The 17,624-nt window shown below is 34.4% G+C and overlaps 1 protein-coding gene across 1 annotated transcript in view; it reads left to right on the plus strand.

The window, feature by feature from the left end:
• LOC105154800 (lachesin) overlaps nucleotides 1-17,624 on the plus strand; it is a 211,532-nt gene that overhangs the window by 161,196 nt on the left and 32,712 nt on the right. The window contains exons 3-4 of the mRNA XM_087407398.1: nucleotides 87-375; nucleotides 9,902-10,063. Coding sequence (XP_087263524.1) covers nucleotides 87-375; nucleotides 9,902-10,063 — 451 coding nt within the window. The remainder of the gene's footprint in view (nucleotides 1-86; nucleotides 376-9,901; nucleotides 10,064-17,624) is intronic.

Raw genomic sequence — 17,624 nt, forward strand, 5'->3', positions numbered from 1 at the left:
GTGTCATCTCAGATAAAGCATGAAGAAGTATCACATTTGATATATCATTTGACGAAATAACAGATTCGCATTGCGGGGCTTTTTAGGTTGGCTGGCTGCGCACCTCAGACCAGACTATTCTCTCGATTCACACTAGGATCGTGACGCATAATGCACGTATCACGGTCACCTATGAAAGTGGGGCAAGCTCTGGGTCCGCCGGTGCATCCGGTGGTGCTTCAGGAGTAACCGGAAGTAGCCAAGTTACGGAGGAAATCGTCGACGGTACGTGGCGTCTGCACATTCGCCAACTGAAGGAAACCGACAGAGATTGTTACATGTGCCAGATCAACACTAGTCCGATGATATCCGAGCTCGGTTGTCTCGACATACATGGTAAGTGTTATATCTTATTCCTTGTTATATTGCATACATGTTCACGTCGCGTTCTGATCCGGGAGGAAAGAAATCTTATGTTTGATGCGCTTTGACTTGTAGTTATAAATCCCTAAATGCAATTCTGAATTTAGATTCATGCGATATTTGCAAACTTTCCGCATGTCTTTAGCCGCAGCATCAAACACGTTTTAACTATGGACAATTGCTTTTATTTTAGCATATAGATTCAGATTTTGAAAGCAATGATGTGACAAGATGATTACAACTAACTAAATTTTGATCGTTTATCATTTCGCGGCATTAACAGAAAAGTTGCGCATCTTAAAATTAGCAACTTTTCTGTAGTACACTTTTAAAATTCTGGATTGAAACAACGTTTCAATTAATAACAAAGGCTAATTAATATAACTTCTTTCCATATCGTACTTTCCATTATGATATATTCTTTAAATGTATTCTTTAAAATGTCATGATAAGTTTTCAAAATGCGAACTGCAACTCTTAATTATAATATAAATTTCATTTCTTATAAAAAGAGTTGTGACACTCTAACCTCACTTTGAAAACAATTTACTAATATCTGAAGAAAAATTTTATGTTTCTCAATTTGAGATAAATTTAAGGTTAAAACAGTCTCAATTCAAACATTTTATTTCTTACATCGAACGATGTCACAATTTGAATTATTTGAAAGATACCATTTAGCATAGAAACAACTTGTAGTAACATTGCTACAACATTTACAAAGTTAATGTAGTATTGTTGAAATAATCTGTGCTGTGTACGAGATGCACTTTTATAAATAAAATCAATTAAAATACATATATTTTTAAAAGAAAAAATATAATTCCAAATAGGGCATTTTTTGTAACCATTTCATCACTAGATAGTATTCTTTTTGGTATATAATTCAAAAAAAGGTTCTTTTTTTATAAATATCATACGAATTTAATCATTACGAATACATAATCATTACGAATTTAATCAAAAGACAAATGACATTTCTACTTGCTAGCAATAAATTTGAAAAACTATAAACGTTTCGTTTATCTAAAAAAATTATATATTGTATTAATCTTTAGAGTCGATTGCTCTTCTCATTATCTCAAAAATGTTAACTTTTCTCAAAGCTGCGATTTGTGCCCTATATATTTTCTTTAATAGCACATGTTAATAATATACGAATTTTAAAATTGGATCCCTAAAAAAACCTTTATAAAAAAAGAAAAAATATTCTAGAATATTACATTTTAATGTGACTAGGGCACACAATACACACACACACACACACACAAACGCCAAGTTTTTTCTTCACTATAATCCAATTGATCATTTTAGTCACTTTCAGTTTATTTTATGGGTCTTGCGTAATGAAATACTTGGATAATTGCATTTATTTCACAGTCGTTTTTTATTAAGAAGAATGTAATATTTGATATCTTTTTTATGATGCACTCATACATTTTTTTCTTTTTTTCAAAAAGATTATTTTTAGAGATTTCATTTTGCTTTTTATAAATTTTTAGAAATATAATACTCGTAATATACAGAGTGTTCATAAAGTTTAACCTGGACCCTATTTCTTGGAAACGACTGTAGACGTGGAAAAATATTTCATACAAGAGTTGAAGGTTATTAAGGGAGATATTAAAAATGATAAAAATATAAACTTTACTTTGAGTGACTTTCTCAAGGCTAATTATAAATCAATGTGATCGATTCTTTTCTAAATGAAATCCCCTATTTTTTTATTGCATGTTCTTGTAGCTATTGCATATTCTTGTGCTCACCTCAAAAGCTGTTTGAAACTACAATAAAGTTCATTTTTATTAAGACCCTGTAAAGCTGAGCCCTCATTTTAAAAAATATAAACAACAATATAACAATATAATTTTTTTTAGAGTTCTGAATTGATTTTTAATAGTTCTAGAGTTCCTGATAGTATAAAAAAAATAATTTTGGCATAAAAATTAAAGGCATAAAAATGCGATTTAAAATTAAAAATATTAAAATTAAAATGCTAACTTCACGCAGCCCCCATTTTAGAAAAATATCATTTTTCATTAAAGTTCTGAATAGATTTCGGATAGTTCCAGAGTTCTTGACTTATTTTAGAAACAGTCCTGTTCGAGAAAGTAAAAAAATGTGATTAAATATCTAAAATAGGTATCCCATAAATAGTCATAACTTTAAAAATATTAGTTTAATCCAATTTTCTCATTAAGATTTTTTATAGAATTTCGCAGAGGCTATCCAGAACTCTCAACAGAATTGTTAGGACTCTTCAAAAAATTTTTTATTCTTTTTATTCTTAAAATTTTTTAAAGAATTCTGACAGTTCTGTTGAGAGTTTTGGATAGCCCCCACAGAATTCTATCGAAAATCCTTATGACAAAAATTCATGGAATTAAAATTGGAAAAGTTACAAGCAGGGACTCGGACCGAAATGGAATTTCCGATTGTGGTCATGATCAGAGGCTGTATCCAATTTTCGATTTCGGTTTTGGTTCCGATCCTTTTATGGATAACGGTTTCGGTCTTTTTTTTATCTTTTCGGTTTTTTTCGATTCCGAAACAGAAAAGTCCGAAATCCAAGCAATTTCAGCTCTTTTATCGACAACGGTAATCATAACTGTTTAAATTTCAATTTTTTTTGGTTACGATTATGGGTGTATGATTATCTATTGTAGAAAAAGATAATATAATAAGTATAAATTGCACATAAAAATTCACGTTTACTAAAAGAAACATTTTTTTAGAGGACGTTTACATTTGAAAATATTTAAGTTTACTTAAAAATTTAAGTTTACTTAAAAAATAATACAAATCTAGAAAGTACATACATGTACAAAATTTTTTTAACATTTATTTTTTATAAAATAGTAATAATATGGCATTGAAGTTAGTTTACACTGTGAACACGGTCAAACGGTGATAAAGATATTAGGTGTTGGAATTAATTCGTAGCGTTTTACAAGTGATGGGAAGTACTTTCATTAATGTATTTTTTAATGCTCATGTGAAATAAATAACATTCTTTCATTAAAAAACGCTACGAATTAATTCCAACACCTAATATAAGAGTGGTATAATGGTCTGAAAGAAAAAATGAAACTTTTCCTTAATGAGTACTTGTAATTCTCGTCTGAATTAGAATAATTAATATCACATGCATATTTTCAAAATGTCGACAGTTTGAAGAAATGAATCGAATTTTACTCATTCTTTTTCTCATTTGACCTTTTAAAAAACATAGAAAACATTAACATAGACTATTAATTCTAGTTCAGACGATAATGATATGTTCTCTGAGTATAATCGTAAAAATAGAAGTCAGACTAATAGTTTTTTTAGAATCATGATCACCATATTCAAAAACACGATTTCGAAAAAAACGCGTTTAAAGTTTTAAAACATTTTAGTACAAGTACCTTTCCGTTTTCCGTTAGAAACGAAAGTGATGGTCAGAAGGGAATGAAACTCTGCTTCATTTCCATCTAGTTTCTATCCATTGGATAGAAATGTTTTAGAATGGTCTCGAAAGATTGAATATAAATAATGGTCAACACCGGTTATTATAGCAATTGATTGGCGTGCGCTATTTGAATCAATCAAGCGGCCCCAAATACCACATTTTATTTTATATATCTTAGATAATTTTCGTTTTTTTCCAAAATGTGGGATATTTTTAAGATTATAAGCTTTCAAAAAAAGCAAAAAAAAATGATTTTTTTATTCCTTAAACGTAAAGACCCCCTTAAAAGAAATCTGGAACGAGAGATGTGTAATTATTTCTTTCCTTTCTTTGCTGCACTTTTTCCTTCTACATCACGTCAAGAATACGCAACGTTCCAACTAGTCCAACGGTCCAACTGTTTACAGCTTGTTGATAATTTTCTATAGAACAACATATTAATCTTACATAAATTATCATAATCAAGAAAATAAGCAAATAACACTCCGTGGATATCCTATAATATTGCTTTAAGACTCCTAGCCGCTATATAACACAATCAACTCGACGATCGAAGAAGTTAAAAAATCCAAACCAAAATCTGGACTGGAAATCAAACTGAAAAACACTTTCAGTTCGAGTATCGTTTCGATCCATTAGTCTGCACAATATTTCGGTCCGATTATCGATTTCTATCCAACAAAAATAACGGTTACAATCCGGTTTCGGTTTCGGTCTGATCTGAGTCCCTGGTTACAAGCGATTATAGGTGTCGATTTTTTAATTTTAAAGTACAAAAAATTTTTTGAAGAGTCCTAACAATTTTATTGAGATGTTCTGGATAGTCCCCGTGGAATTCTATAAAAAATTCTTAATCCCAAAATTGAATTAAACTAATATTTTTAAAGTTATTCCTATTTATTGGATATTCAATCACATTTTGTTTACTTTCTCAAACAGAATTATTTCTAAAATAGATCAAGAACTCTGGAACTATTCAAAATTTATCCAGAACTCTAAACTAAAAAATAACTTTTTTCATAAATGAAGGACTGCGTGAAGTTAACCCCTCCGTATTTTTAAATTGCATTTTCATACCTTTAATGGCCAAAACTATTTTTTAAAACTATCAGGAACTCTGAAACTATCGAAAATCTATGCAGAACTAAAAAAATTGATTTTCTTAAAAATGAGAGGGCCAGCTTCACAGGGGTTTTATTAAGTACTTTTCGAGTTACGAGGATTGAAAATTACATAGAAAAACTGTAGATATATCATATATCTCATTGCAATATTGTAATATTGTAAATAGATTGTGCAACATTGTTGCAATATCATAGCATCATAAAAATGTCCGCCTTCAATAAGAATGCGATGTAATATCGTAGCAACGTTACAGCGTTGTATTTGCAACCATTATTAAATATAATTTTTTTCCGTTTTTCTTATTACCGAATATAATTTAAAATACGTTTGTGATATAAATAAAAAATACAGAAAAAGAACTTATCAATATATTAAGTATACAATTTTGCTTCCGCCGTTTTCCTATAGATGGCTTTAGCGGTAAGTGGTGGTCGAAATAAATAGATCATAGACGTCATACAATAAACTTGGGCATCTGTCAACATAATCCCATCGAAACATTAGTCGATTTGTGTCTGCATTATAAAGTTATTTTCGATTGAAAATGTCAGTTTACGAGCCAAATTCTCATCATTTGCGGGAGGTTTTAATTTTCTGCTTCAATATGAAGAAATCTGCGGCTGAGGATCATCGAATGGTCTCAAATATTTATAGTGAGGCCGCTATTAGTGAAAGAACGTGTCGTGAGTGATTTCAACGCTTCAAGAACGGTGATTTTGACGTCGAAGACCGGCATAGCGGTGGAAGAGGGAAGGTTTTCGAAGATGCAGAATTGGAGGCATTACTTGATCAAGACTCGTGTCAAAATCGAGAAGAATTGGCACGATCATTGGGAATGACTCAACAAGCCATTTCAAAACGCCTCAAAGTCATGGGAATGATTCAGAATCATGGAAATGGGTGCCGTACGAGTTGAAGTCGAAAGATGTTGAACGGCGTTTGTTTGCTTGTGAACAGCTGGTTGAAAGGCAAAGACGGAAGGGATTTCTGCATCGCATTGTGACTGGGGACGAAAAATGAGTTCATTACGATAACAACAAGCGCAGAAAATCATCGGGAGTTCCCGGCTATGCTTTCACGTCGACGGCCAAACCGAATATTCACGGCTCCAAGGTCATGATGTATTTGGTGGAATCAGTTCGGCGTAGTGTATTATGAGCTGTTAAAATCGACTGAAACAATCTCAGACGATCGGTATCGAACGCAATTGATGCGTTTGAGCCGAGCATTGAAAGACAAACGGCCACAATACAACGAGAGACACGATAAAGTGATTTTGCAGCATGACAATGCTCGATCCCATGTTGCGAAAGTGGTCAAGACATACTTGGAAACGTTGAAATGGGAAATCCTACCCCACCCGCCGTATTCTCCAGACGTTGCTCCCTCTGACTTGTTTCGATCAATGACCTGGCTGACCAGCACTTCCGGTCTTATGAAGAAGTAAAAAATTGGATCGATTCGTGAATCGCCTCAAAAGATGACCAGTTTTTTTGACGCGGGAATCGTACACTGCCCGAAAGATGGAGAAAGTAATGGCCAACGATGGACAATACTTTGAATCATAAATGTATAATCAGTTTTTTACAATAAAGCCTCGAATTTCGAAAAAAAAAACGGCGGAAGTAAAATTGTACACCTAATATATTTTATATTATAATTATTATATTTTACAATTAATTGTAAATTTTATGTGCTGATATATATATTTTTTAAATTTTACATGTGTAGACATATACATATTTTACACTTTTTCGTAAATATACTATATTTTACACTTTATGCAGGTATGCCTATTTTGTACATATTCTTAACTAGTGAAATGGAAATAATAAGAAATTCCAAGCATTCTATTTCATTTTCTTTACCACATTGAAAAAACTTTTTAAATGCATATATCCCATAAAATTATGAGAGTTGAATAAAGTTTGAGAAATCTTGTCGCGCGGCAACAAATGTTTCAACAAACACTGTAATTTCTAATGGCTCTCGCACACTGGACGTGGAAACATTTACCGAGCAAAATGCAATGCGATAACCAATAAGCTTACAACTTCTAACATATTCATTGATTACCGCGTCACATCTTGTCTCGCGGCGTTTCCGCGTCCAGTGTGCGAATACATAAAAAAACTAATGGAAATAATTAACAATCATATAATTATCTGCAAGCAAGTTTCTGTGCAGTATGGGGTTATTATTAGAAAGTATTGTCTAAGATATTGTCTGATCGATGGCTGAAATCTATTGAAGGGTCATGATTTGAATATTTGTTAAGATCAAGGGTATTGGTGATTGTTTCTTTTATTTTCAATTTTGCATTAAAAATTTATTTATTTTATTATCTTATGTTCACTTTATTTTATTATCTTATTCCCCCTCCCTCTCTCTCTCTCTCTCTCTCTCTCTCTCTCTCTCTCTTGACATTATTTTAATTCGCTTCTCATCTTATAATTTTACTCATCTGCCAAATGTTCTTAGAAGGTTTGCTCTAGATAACACTTTTATCTATCTATCTCTGTCCCGTGCACATAAATAATTATTGTCCATGTATGCTCATTAATATTCATTTTTGTTTTTTGCTAATTTAATATAATGTTATATGAGGACATTGTGAGAACTTAACGGACGGAACACTATATATGTATGGATTTATCCATGTGTTTGAAAAAAATCTGAAAATCTGAAATGGTACCTTTTACAGTTCGATATCTCGGGATTGACTGCATCAGTTTTATTCAAGTTAGTTGCAATAGAAAAATCGCGCTGCTATTATATAATAAAAGTGTTATTAGATTTTTGATTGCGCTTTTAGTTAAGTAATTTTTATCGAAAGTTCAAAACTCCGGATAAAACTAATGATATAGCATTGTGAATTTGGCAGCGAATATATACGCAATAACATTCATGCGGTCAAGTGATACCGCGTCGGTATTTGATATTTATATTTGTCATATACAGATTGCGTCAGCTAAACCCGGACAAAATTAAATTTGAATTTTCTGTTACATGTGACTTTAGTAGATGATTGTTAGCGTTCGGATAAGTTAGATGTTTGTATAAAACATGTATAATCTCAACATTTCTGAGTTAGTGAGATCAAGTGTGGAGTACAACTGAAAAGTGGCGATAATTGAAGCGTTTCGTGACGGACGTACGCCAAACAAAATGATTCGGTTCTTCAGATACCTGCGACTATTTACGACATTGCGCAAAAGTATGCAAACGCGAAGAAATCCAAAGAAGGTTCTGTTAACCTGATGAAGCAAAGTCATTCGAGAGAAAAGACTACAAGGACATCGATTATCATCCAAAGCTCAAAAGTTTATTTCGGAAGATCCAGGGGTTTTGCTTTGAAAATTGTCCATACTGGGGGTAAGTAAGGCCACCATGCGTCGAATCGCTGAAGAGGATTTGAGATACATGTCTTATGTGCTCAAGGTACGACAAATGTTGTCTGAGAATGCCAAGGCCAAAAGAGTTGCCCGTTGCAATTTGTTTCTTTGTTAAAGCATGAAATCGCGGATCGCCTCAGATTTTTTTCCGATAAGATTTTTACTGTTGATGCAAAAGTAAATCGGAGGAACGACTGCTGGTTTGCTCATGATCCCCAGGATGCCCCCTAATAACCAAGATGAAATTTCCAGTGAATGTTCACTTTCTAAGTGCTGTCTCCAAGGATGACATCCTGCAGCCTTGTTTTTTAAAAAAAGAAGAAACCATCACGAACTTTCTTCCCGCGGAAATTTACATTCGGATTCTGAGGATTGTAGTGAAACCATAGATGGAAACCTCCAGAACGCCGTACATTTTTCAACAGAACGGCGCATCAGCTCACACAAGCTATTTAGTGTAAAAATAGCTTTCCGACTACTTGGACGCATCTTGGTCCAAGAAATTCTAGCCTCCCAACAATCCAAATTTAAATCTTAGATTATTTTGTTTAGAGCGTTGAAAGAGTGTCTAACAAATCCCCAACGTGACTATCAAACTGCTATTGAGGTAGAATTCTTGAATTTAGACAAGGACCAGTTTTAAAAAGAGCGTGTTGGCGCTTTAGGCATAAGATCGATGCAATGATCGCAGCAAATGGAGGTAATATTAAGTAATAGATCTCAGAAAGGATCTCTCAAGAGATGTACACAAAATTTTTTGTGTATTTTCAAATTTTTTCTGAATAAAATAGCATTTTAATAAATTGTTTATTTTATCCGGATTTAGCTAACGCACCCTGTATACCTAAACTCTTTTCTACAGTCTTTTTCCTACAGTACTAAACTAATATAATAACACACATTAAAGAATATAATTGAGAATTTAGTATGTAGTAATTAAGAATTTGATATGTATACACAGACTCCTTGTGTAATTCTAAAATTCTTTAGAATATTAATTCTAACGATAATAATTATTTTTATTAACAAATTGTATTCCTTTTATTTTTTGTCGTGCTTTGCATATTCTTTCTCAGAAAATATCAATTTTAATTAGACTTCCTAAACATCAAAAACGATATTGCAAATTTCGCGAAAAAGTAATGCATAACATTAACGTTACCTACTTATATGTCTATTTAAGGAACGAGCAAAGGAGCAAGGAATTTCACATATGCATAATCTTTGAATTTATCTGAACGAACAAACGAAAAAATAAAAACATACGCCACAGAATAATAACAAAAAACCTTTTTAATAAAATTACTTTTCCATCTCTCCCGTCTCAAACATTCTACTTAAGCCGATTACCTATTTTCTCCCCACGTTTTCTATCCTGACCTTATCATACAAATACGCCTCGAGAATGCTCGTTATTTCAAAGACGTTCCAATAAAGTGCCGATTTTACGTAATAATTTTTATAAAGTATTCGTGCGGTAGAGACGAAGGATAGATTACAAACTTACTGATATAAATTTGTCTCGTAGTGCCGCCCGATATCGTTTATGGAGGTGACACTAGCGCCGATTTGGCAGTGGCAGAGGGTGACAACGCGACTTTGAGCTGTCGCGCGACAGGACATCCACCTCCGAGAGTGTCCTGGCGGAGGGAGGATGGAGAATCCATTGTCATAAGGGCTTCCACGGCAGGTAAGACATTGTTGAAAAAAAACTTGAAATCTTTATTCTTCTTGTATTTGTCTGTAACATGTCAACTGTTACTAAGTAAAATATAAGATACAAAATAATTTTTTGTCTTAGAAAAAGATACGAGAAAAATGCATTCATATAAATTGAAAATCTAGTAGGTTCAATCAGAAAGGTATAAATCAGATATTTATAGTTAAATCTATTAAACATTCTAATCAACATAATCAGAAAAATACAGTCATATGATAATTAGAATTCTGAATGATATAGTTTGTACTTCTGGATGATATAATTACACATTTTTCTCATTGAAAAGAGACAACAAAAGTCTCCTCAATATCATCTTATTACATGCGTAAATATATTAGCAGAATCACAACGTGCTATTAATCTCTAAACCACCGATATGACGTTTTATGACATTATGCGATGACTCGTACCACCTACACCGACGAGATACTATTAATGACCGATATTTTTACGAGAGTTCCTGTTGAACTCTTAAGTGATTAAGATGATAAACTGATTATGATGATATAGTACTGATTTTATGATTTATTAGTTTCGTAGACATGCACACATATTTAAAACTCAATAATATTCGATTTTTAATTAAAATTAAGATTTTTATGTTATCAATCGGATTTGATCATCAACAAAGATGACTGTAGAGAAAGAAATTATAATTTTACAGCAATATACAAGGTATTATAGTATTATGAATATGCATACGTATCTAGATAGAACATTTAAATAAAAAATCGTCAATTTAATGACATATCCAAAAATTTATGTTGATAATCGCAAATTTAAATCAATTGTCAATAAAATCAACGTTCTTCAATTTCCTTCAGAATCTTTTTGTATGACATGGAAAATTTGCCCAGGATTGACGGTTTTTAAGAGAACCCTAAAGTCGTCTGTATTACCGACTAAACCATAGAATTTTTGTATAACAATTACTTTTTTCCTCTCTTATTGATTCAAAAATGGTTTTTCAGGATTAAAATATACTCATTAATACATGTCTGTGGAATCTATGCTGAAAACAATAAAAAATTTCAAAATTGAGATCTTTTTTACTGTTCGATTCAGAGCGAGAGCGCTGGCGTGAAATTTTAAAGTGATATAGTTGACTCAGAACGGCGGAAAAACTGAGAGCGGCGGAGAACTAAGAGTTGCGGAGAGCTAAGAGTTGCGGAGAACTAAGAGTTGCGGAGAACTAAGAGTTGCGGAGAACTAAGAGTTGCGGAGAACTAAGAGTTGCGGAGAACTAAGAGCGTTAAGAGTGTTAAGAGCGTTAAGAGAGGTATTGCTTCTAAGGTTTTGCCTTTTATGCTCTTTTGAGAACAAAGGCTTCTCTTTGCATTCGCCTATGAGATTTTTACACATTGAAAATTTTGAGATTCTCTGTGTCGGGTGGCGATTGACGATTTCGCGCTCAACGGCCAAGCGGCACGCTATTGCCATGCGCGCCCGTTAAATCGGGATTCTTGATTGGGATGAACGCATATTACGCGTTTTGCGTCACGCGATCGCGCGTGCGCTACGACCGATCCGAATTGGTTAGCCGTTATAACGGTTGAAATTTGCGTACGTGCGACGTGCGGTTTAGCTTGTTGTTTTTTGACTTTATCGACGAGGTGATAGCCGAGTTTGATAGAGATGTTTTGGAAACTTCTAAGGACGCTTGAGATCCTTCTAGAAGCTTTCGATCCGTATGTCGCACGAACGCCAAATATGGAAATTATGTACATGTTGGCCGTATCTCGAACATTTACTATTTCTTAATCCAATATGGCGTAAGTTATCACAACATTTTCTTTATATAAAAATTATACAATCTGTACTCATTTCTATACTTACGAAATAGTAATCTACAGACTAGTAGTTTGCATGAAGAAACAGCGTGAAGTTCTTAAAATTGAACTTAGACGTCTAATTAAAACGTAATTGTTATATATACGGAAATTGATGTATATACAGGATGAGGAAGAAGTAGCGGGACACCTAAATAACTTCTGAACGGTTCGAGATAGAGGATTAAAGTTTATAAGAATGCAAATGGCATCATAAAATCTATCATTTAATATCAAAAACGCCCATTTTAACATTCCCGGAGGAGGGGGGGAAGGGGGAAAATCTTAAATTGCATGTGGGATCGAGTGAGGGCTCGTTTGAAAGTCTTCCAAGATGAGAACAACACATGCTCTCTACGATTTTTTTTTCACAGAGTTATGATCATTTAAACATTGATTTTGCAGTAGCGGAGGGCTCACGACGAAGACTGTGAGAGAGACTTTGCGCGGGCACGTGTGGATAAAAGTGCATGTGGAAAGGAATGTAGTGTGTGTGTGTGTGTGTGTGTGTGTGTGTGTGTGGTGCGCGCGCGCGCGCACAAACCGGAGGTTTGTGTGACCAACTAAGGTAAGTAAGAAGATTTATATCAATTGTTCAAAATGTACCGTCAACTGTTTGACAACAGGCTATCCGAAGGTAAAAAGATGAAACAGCATTTTGAATGTAATCATGAAGGATAAGAGTAGCTTCCTGAAGAATCTGATTTCGTAATTCATCCAAATTATATATATTTGGTTTCGTATTATAAAGTCTTTCTTTTAACCTCTTAGGCACGGCTGAATTTTGCGCGGGGCTGTTTCTTTGTACGGCAGAGTTCAACGCGAATTATGCGTAAACGATACAGCACTGCAACGTGTGACGGACAATGCTGTTCTCTACGCGAGTACATTGGAATGAAGTTTTTGATGATTAAATTATAATTTTTCTTAAAGATATGATACACATACTTTAACTTTAACAATTTACTTTATAATACAATAATTAATAATACAATTGAGTATGATATATTTTAAAGCACGGTACGACACATAGACCCACGTCACAATCTTCACACTCATAGCGCGATCTTCGTTTTTTATATTCTTCCTACCACGCATGTTTTTGTTTATATCATTCTCGATTTCCGAGTCTATTCCTGAATTGTAACAAATTGCTCTTCGTTTTCTATTTATTTAAATGAAAAACAACAATTCATACCTGACACTGGCGTATCAAAAATAAAGACTGATATTCTGTCTGTATATTGTTAACACTGTTATAAAACATTGTGAAGGCAAAAAAAGTGTGAAACAAAACATATGAAAACAATTATTTAATTCAAACGATGAGCGAGTGATCCACTAGAGTGAGCCACTATAGTGACGCGTCGTTCAGAAAGATGACATTCGCGAAAGCCACTATAGTGACGCATTGTGCCTAAGAGGTTAAGTAACCCCCCCCCCTCTAGAAAGTAATCAAGAGATGTTAGATTGGACGATCTAGGAGGTCATTCGATAACTTCTCTTCTACCTATCCATCTCTCAGGAAACATTGTGCTAAGATAATGACGGACGTCCCTTCCATAATACGGTGCAGCACCATTTTGTTGAAACCATGTGTTCTCAAAATTGTCTCCCACGATTGTCTGCATTGCTGGAACTATTTCATGTCTCAGCATATCCTCATACTTCGCAGTTGTTAAGTTTCCCTTAATAAAAAATGGACCAATAAGGGCATTATACCTGTCCACACATTTAATTTTTGTGGATACTGCATGTTTCTTCAATCCAGTGAGGATTTGCGAGAAAACAGAATCTACAATTGTGCCGAATAACGTCGCCATTTATCTGAAAGATTGCTTCATCAGAAAATACTATGTTTGAATAGAAAATTGGGAATCTCATCTATTCTTTCCATCAGGCGTTTCAACGAAATTGGAAGTGTTAAAAATTGTCCAGTATTAGGTAGGTCAAAGTCAGCAACAAATCCAGAAAAATCATTAGATGTTCTACAATCCTTCATCGAAAATCCGCATGATTCAAGTCGTAAAGTAGTTCTGCAACATGACATTGATCAAAAGTCCGTGCTTAAAATATTAAAAAATAGTAAATTTCCCTATAAAGTCCATATTGTGCAAGAGCTAAATAATGATGATTTTTATAGGCGCATCGAATTTTGTGAGTTGATGAAAGAATAGATGAAGATTTTCTATCAAACATAGTGTTGCTGATGAAGCAACTTTTCATATAAATGGCAACGTTAATCTTCACAATTGTAGATTCTGGTCTAACGCAAATCCTTACTGGCTTGAAGAAACATGCGCGCAGTATCAAAAATTGACTATGTGGACAGGCAATAATACTCATTTTTTTATTGAGGGAAACGGATCTAGATTTCTTTTAAGATGAGACCTACAGTTTAACGTCAATTTCGAACGACGAATTTTTAGAAAAGTTTCTAGGATAAGTATACTACTCGGTGATTTGCTGTTGTCTTCCAAATGGAGTTACGAGCGTACGAAAATTTTCTACCGGAGATTGTACCCGAAATCTTTTGTATTGCGAAGGAGCCGCTGTCTACTACGCCAAGCTCGCGTTTTTGAAACTATTTAAAATTAATGGTTTTAAATTACGGTTTATATTTTTTGGGGATTTTGTATATTTTATTTTCTTTTTTTTTTATGTATTTATATATTTTGTTTTTTTTTAATATAAAATGTGCGTATTATTTGTTAATTCTGTTAATGATTCTTTCCGTGAGCGGATTTGAGGTATCCCGAAAATTGGCAAAAGTTACGTAATTTATTTATTGTAAATTTATTGTAACTTTTAAACAGTACAACTACAAACGGAAAATCACTACAAACAACTACAAACAATTCTGAATCAAGTCTCGCAAGCGGATTTGAGTTATCTTGAAAATTAAAAATTCATTTTTATACAATTGTTTAAATAATTATATCTCGTGAACGGTGCAACAAACAGAAATAATTTTACTACGATTTTCTATAAGAAACTATTCTTAAAAGTAATTAATTTCAAAGTCGGGGATGACATTTCTTTAAGTCGTGATATTCTTTTTTCTGCGCTACTACAAACAAAATCAATGTTACTACATTCAACTACATACGAAGATCTTTCAGAAAAAAAAAGAAAACAAAAAACCCTATTGCCGCAAGTCGGGTACCAAGTTCACAAAGCTCGTCTTGTTGCATATGTTCGAATGATCATAAAATTTATTAATGTTGATTCATTTCTCAATATGTCAGTGGCTGAGAGAAACGCTGAAAAAGAAACGCTTATGTACAAAATTCCTCAAGCCATAGCACAAAAATTGCAAGCATTCCAATTGAGTATTCCAAATCAGTTATGCAGTCGCATATACCTTTGTAGGTGAGGTGGCATGTTCGCTCCGACTTCGGGACGGAGCCAACTAACAATAATTGTCAGTTATGCATTCGGACGTCGCCCGGATGTGGTTTAATGTCCTATGCGTTTCGACTCGCGATCTATCGTTCCGAGTTTGAGTTTTACCGGCGCCCTACATAATATCAGCTTGTTCCTATTAGGCTCGAGGCTATCTAATCACTTAATAGCTTCAGGATTATGGATGAGCTTTTTAGCTTACGGAGAGAGGATGCCGATCAGGTCGAAAGCTCGGCGCTCTGTCTCGGAGCGCTTGCCCGTGGTCGGGTTGACGAGCGATTCCTGTGAAGCGTCCCGGCATCCGAAACGCTGGCCGACCAGTGTCGCGTGTGTAGGCGACGCAAACTGGGAGTAGCCTAGGCTACGATGATCCGACCGATGATCTAGAATGGTACCGCGGGGATTGTGACAATTGCCCGCGCCCAGTCATGGATAGGATTCGCGGTGGTAGTGATTGATAGGGGTCTCTGGCCCTGACGGGTGAGCTGCGTATTATGCTCGGGAATTAGCTGCTTAGCTAGTAGAGCGTGGATAGTTACTCGCTCCAACCAGTGATTTGTTGGGACCTATATCCCGCGAGCGCGACTAGGAGTCTCGGCATAGCCGTAACGCGCTGATCGAACGTATTCCAGATCCCGCGCCCATGGGTGCCGTGTGAGTTAAGCTTAAATGCAGGTATCGCACGTTAAACGCTCACACACTGTTGTATTTTACCGACGCTAAAATAAACGAAAACAACTTATGCATTCCTCATGATTTAAAGCTAGCAGATCCAAGTTATCACATGGCCGGCGATATAGATTTGTTATTGGAAGCAACTGTTTTTTAGGAGCTTTTGAGACGCAAGGAAATCAAAACGTCAAAGAAGCCCCCAAAATTCAAAAAACATCTTTAGGTTGAATAATTTTGGGCAACGTGCAAATGTACGCATCAGCATCCAACTTACTGTGGTGTTTCTACCAGCGCAGCGATTCAAAAGCAGCTCCAAAAATTCTGGTATATATATTGAAGAGTTAACACAGCCTCTTAATATTTATATTGTATAGACGATTAATCAAATTATGAAATATATATTACTGGAGTGACTCTAGTAGTCTTAGCGTGGATCTCTAGCGAGGCAAACAAATGGAACACCTTTGTCGGAAACAGAATTGCCGAGATAAATCGCTTAACGATGCTTCTTGGTATCACATCAAATCCGAGGATAATCCAGCGGACCCACTATCAAGAGAAATCAGTACTGAAAAACTATGATCGATGAAACTTTGATGGGAGAGGCTTGACTTCCTGCATCACAGAGGGCAACTATCCTCATTCAAGCCAAGAGATGTTTCCAAGAACATACCAGCTTATGGGAAGCCGCAATTAAATCTGCTAAAACACATATGAAAAGGATTATTGTTATAGCCATATTAAATATCGTTTTAATGCAAATAGAAGCGTGTTTAAATTCAAGACCTTTCACACTAATCTCACCGATCTACAGGCGTTGACTTCCGGACATTTTATTATAGGAGAGGCTCTAAATTCCAATACCAGATTATAGCCTCAACGAAGTACCTGTAAACTGTTTAACGCGTTACCAATTAATTACACAATTGAGACAGAACTTCTGGTCAAGATGGTCGCGGGAGTACATAAGTATCTCAGCAGCAGCAACGCTTTAAATGAAAGTGCGTTGAAGATAAAATGCGCAAATATAAAAATAGGAACTATGATATTAATAAAAAATGAAAACACTTCCCAGATGATCTGGCCATTAGATAGAATTACGAAAACACATCCAGGATCGGATGAAATAATGCGCGTAGTCTCTATAAAAACTAGTTACGAATTAACTAAGCGAGCGTTAATTAAAATACGCGTTCTTCCAATCGATGACAACATGCAAGTATAACAACTCAGTTCCTATGACAAGACTACAAGATTGTTTACTCTTGTAAGATAATATATTATTAATACAAATTAGCGATAAGATTAGTATTAAGATTTATTATTTACAATTCAAGGATGTAATCATTCTACAATGTAATGATTTCATCATAAGTTATGTACAACAATACTATTATTATTCCTTGTCAATTAGAGAAAGAAGACTTATGTTTTATGTAACTATTTAAGCTAAAATCATATTATTAACGTTTATTTCTTATATGTTTAATCTGCGTTAAGACATAGTATTTGCATTTATTAATATTTCGAAAAGTTAGACTTTCCAAAGGAGGGCAGGATATTCAACTTGATCCTTATGCGCAGCCTCTGCGACTACACTAGCGCTGACGCATTCACTATTGGAA

Source organism: Acromyrmex echinatior, chromosome 6 (genome assembly GCF_024713525.1).
Source record: "Acromyrmex echinatior isolate Ae372 chromosome 6, ASM2471352v2, whole genome shotgun sequence".
NCBI lineage: Eukaryota > Metazoa > Arthropoda > Insecta > Hymenoptera > Formicidae > Acromyrmex > Acromyrmex echinatior.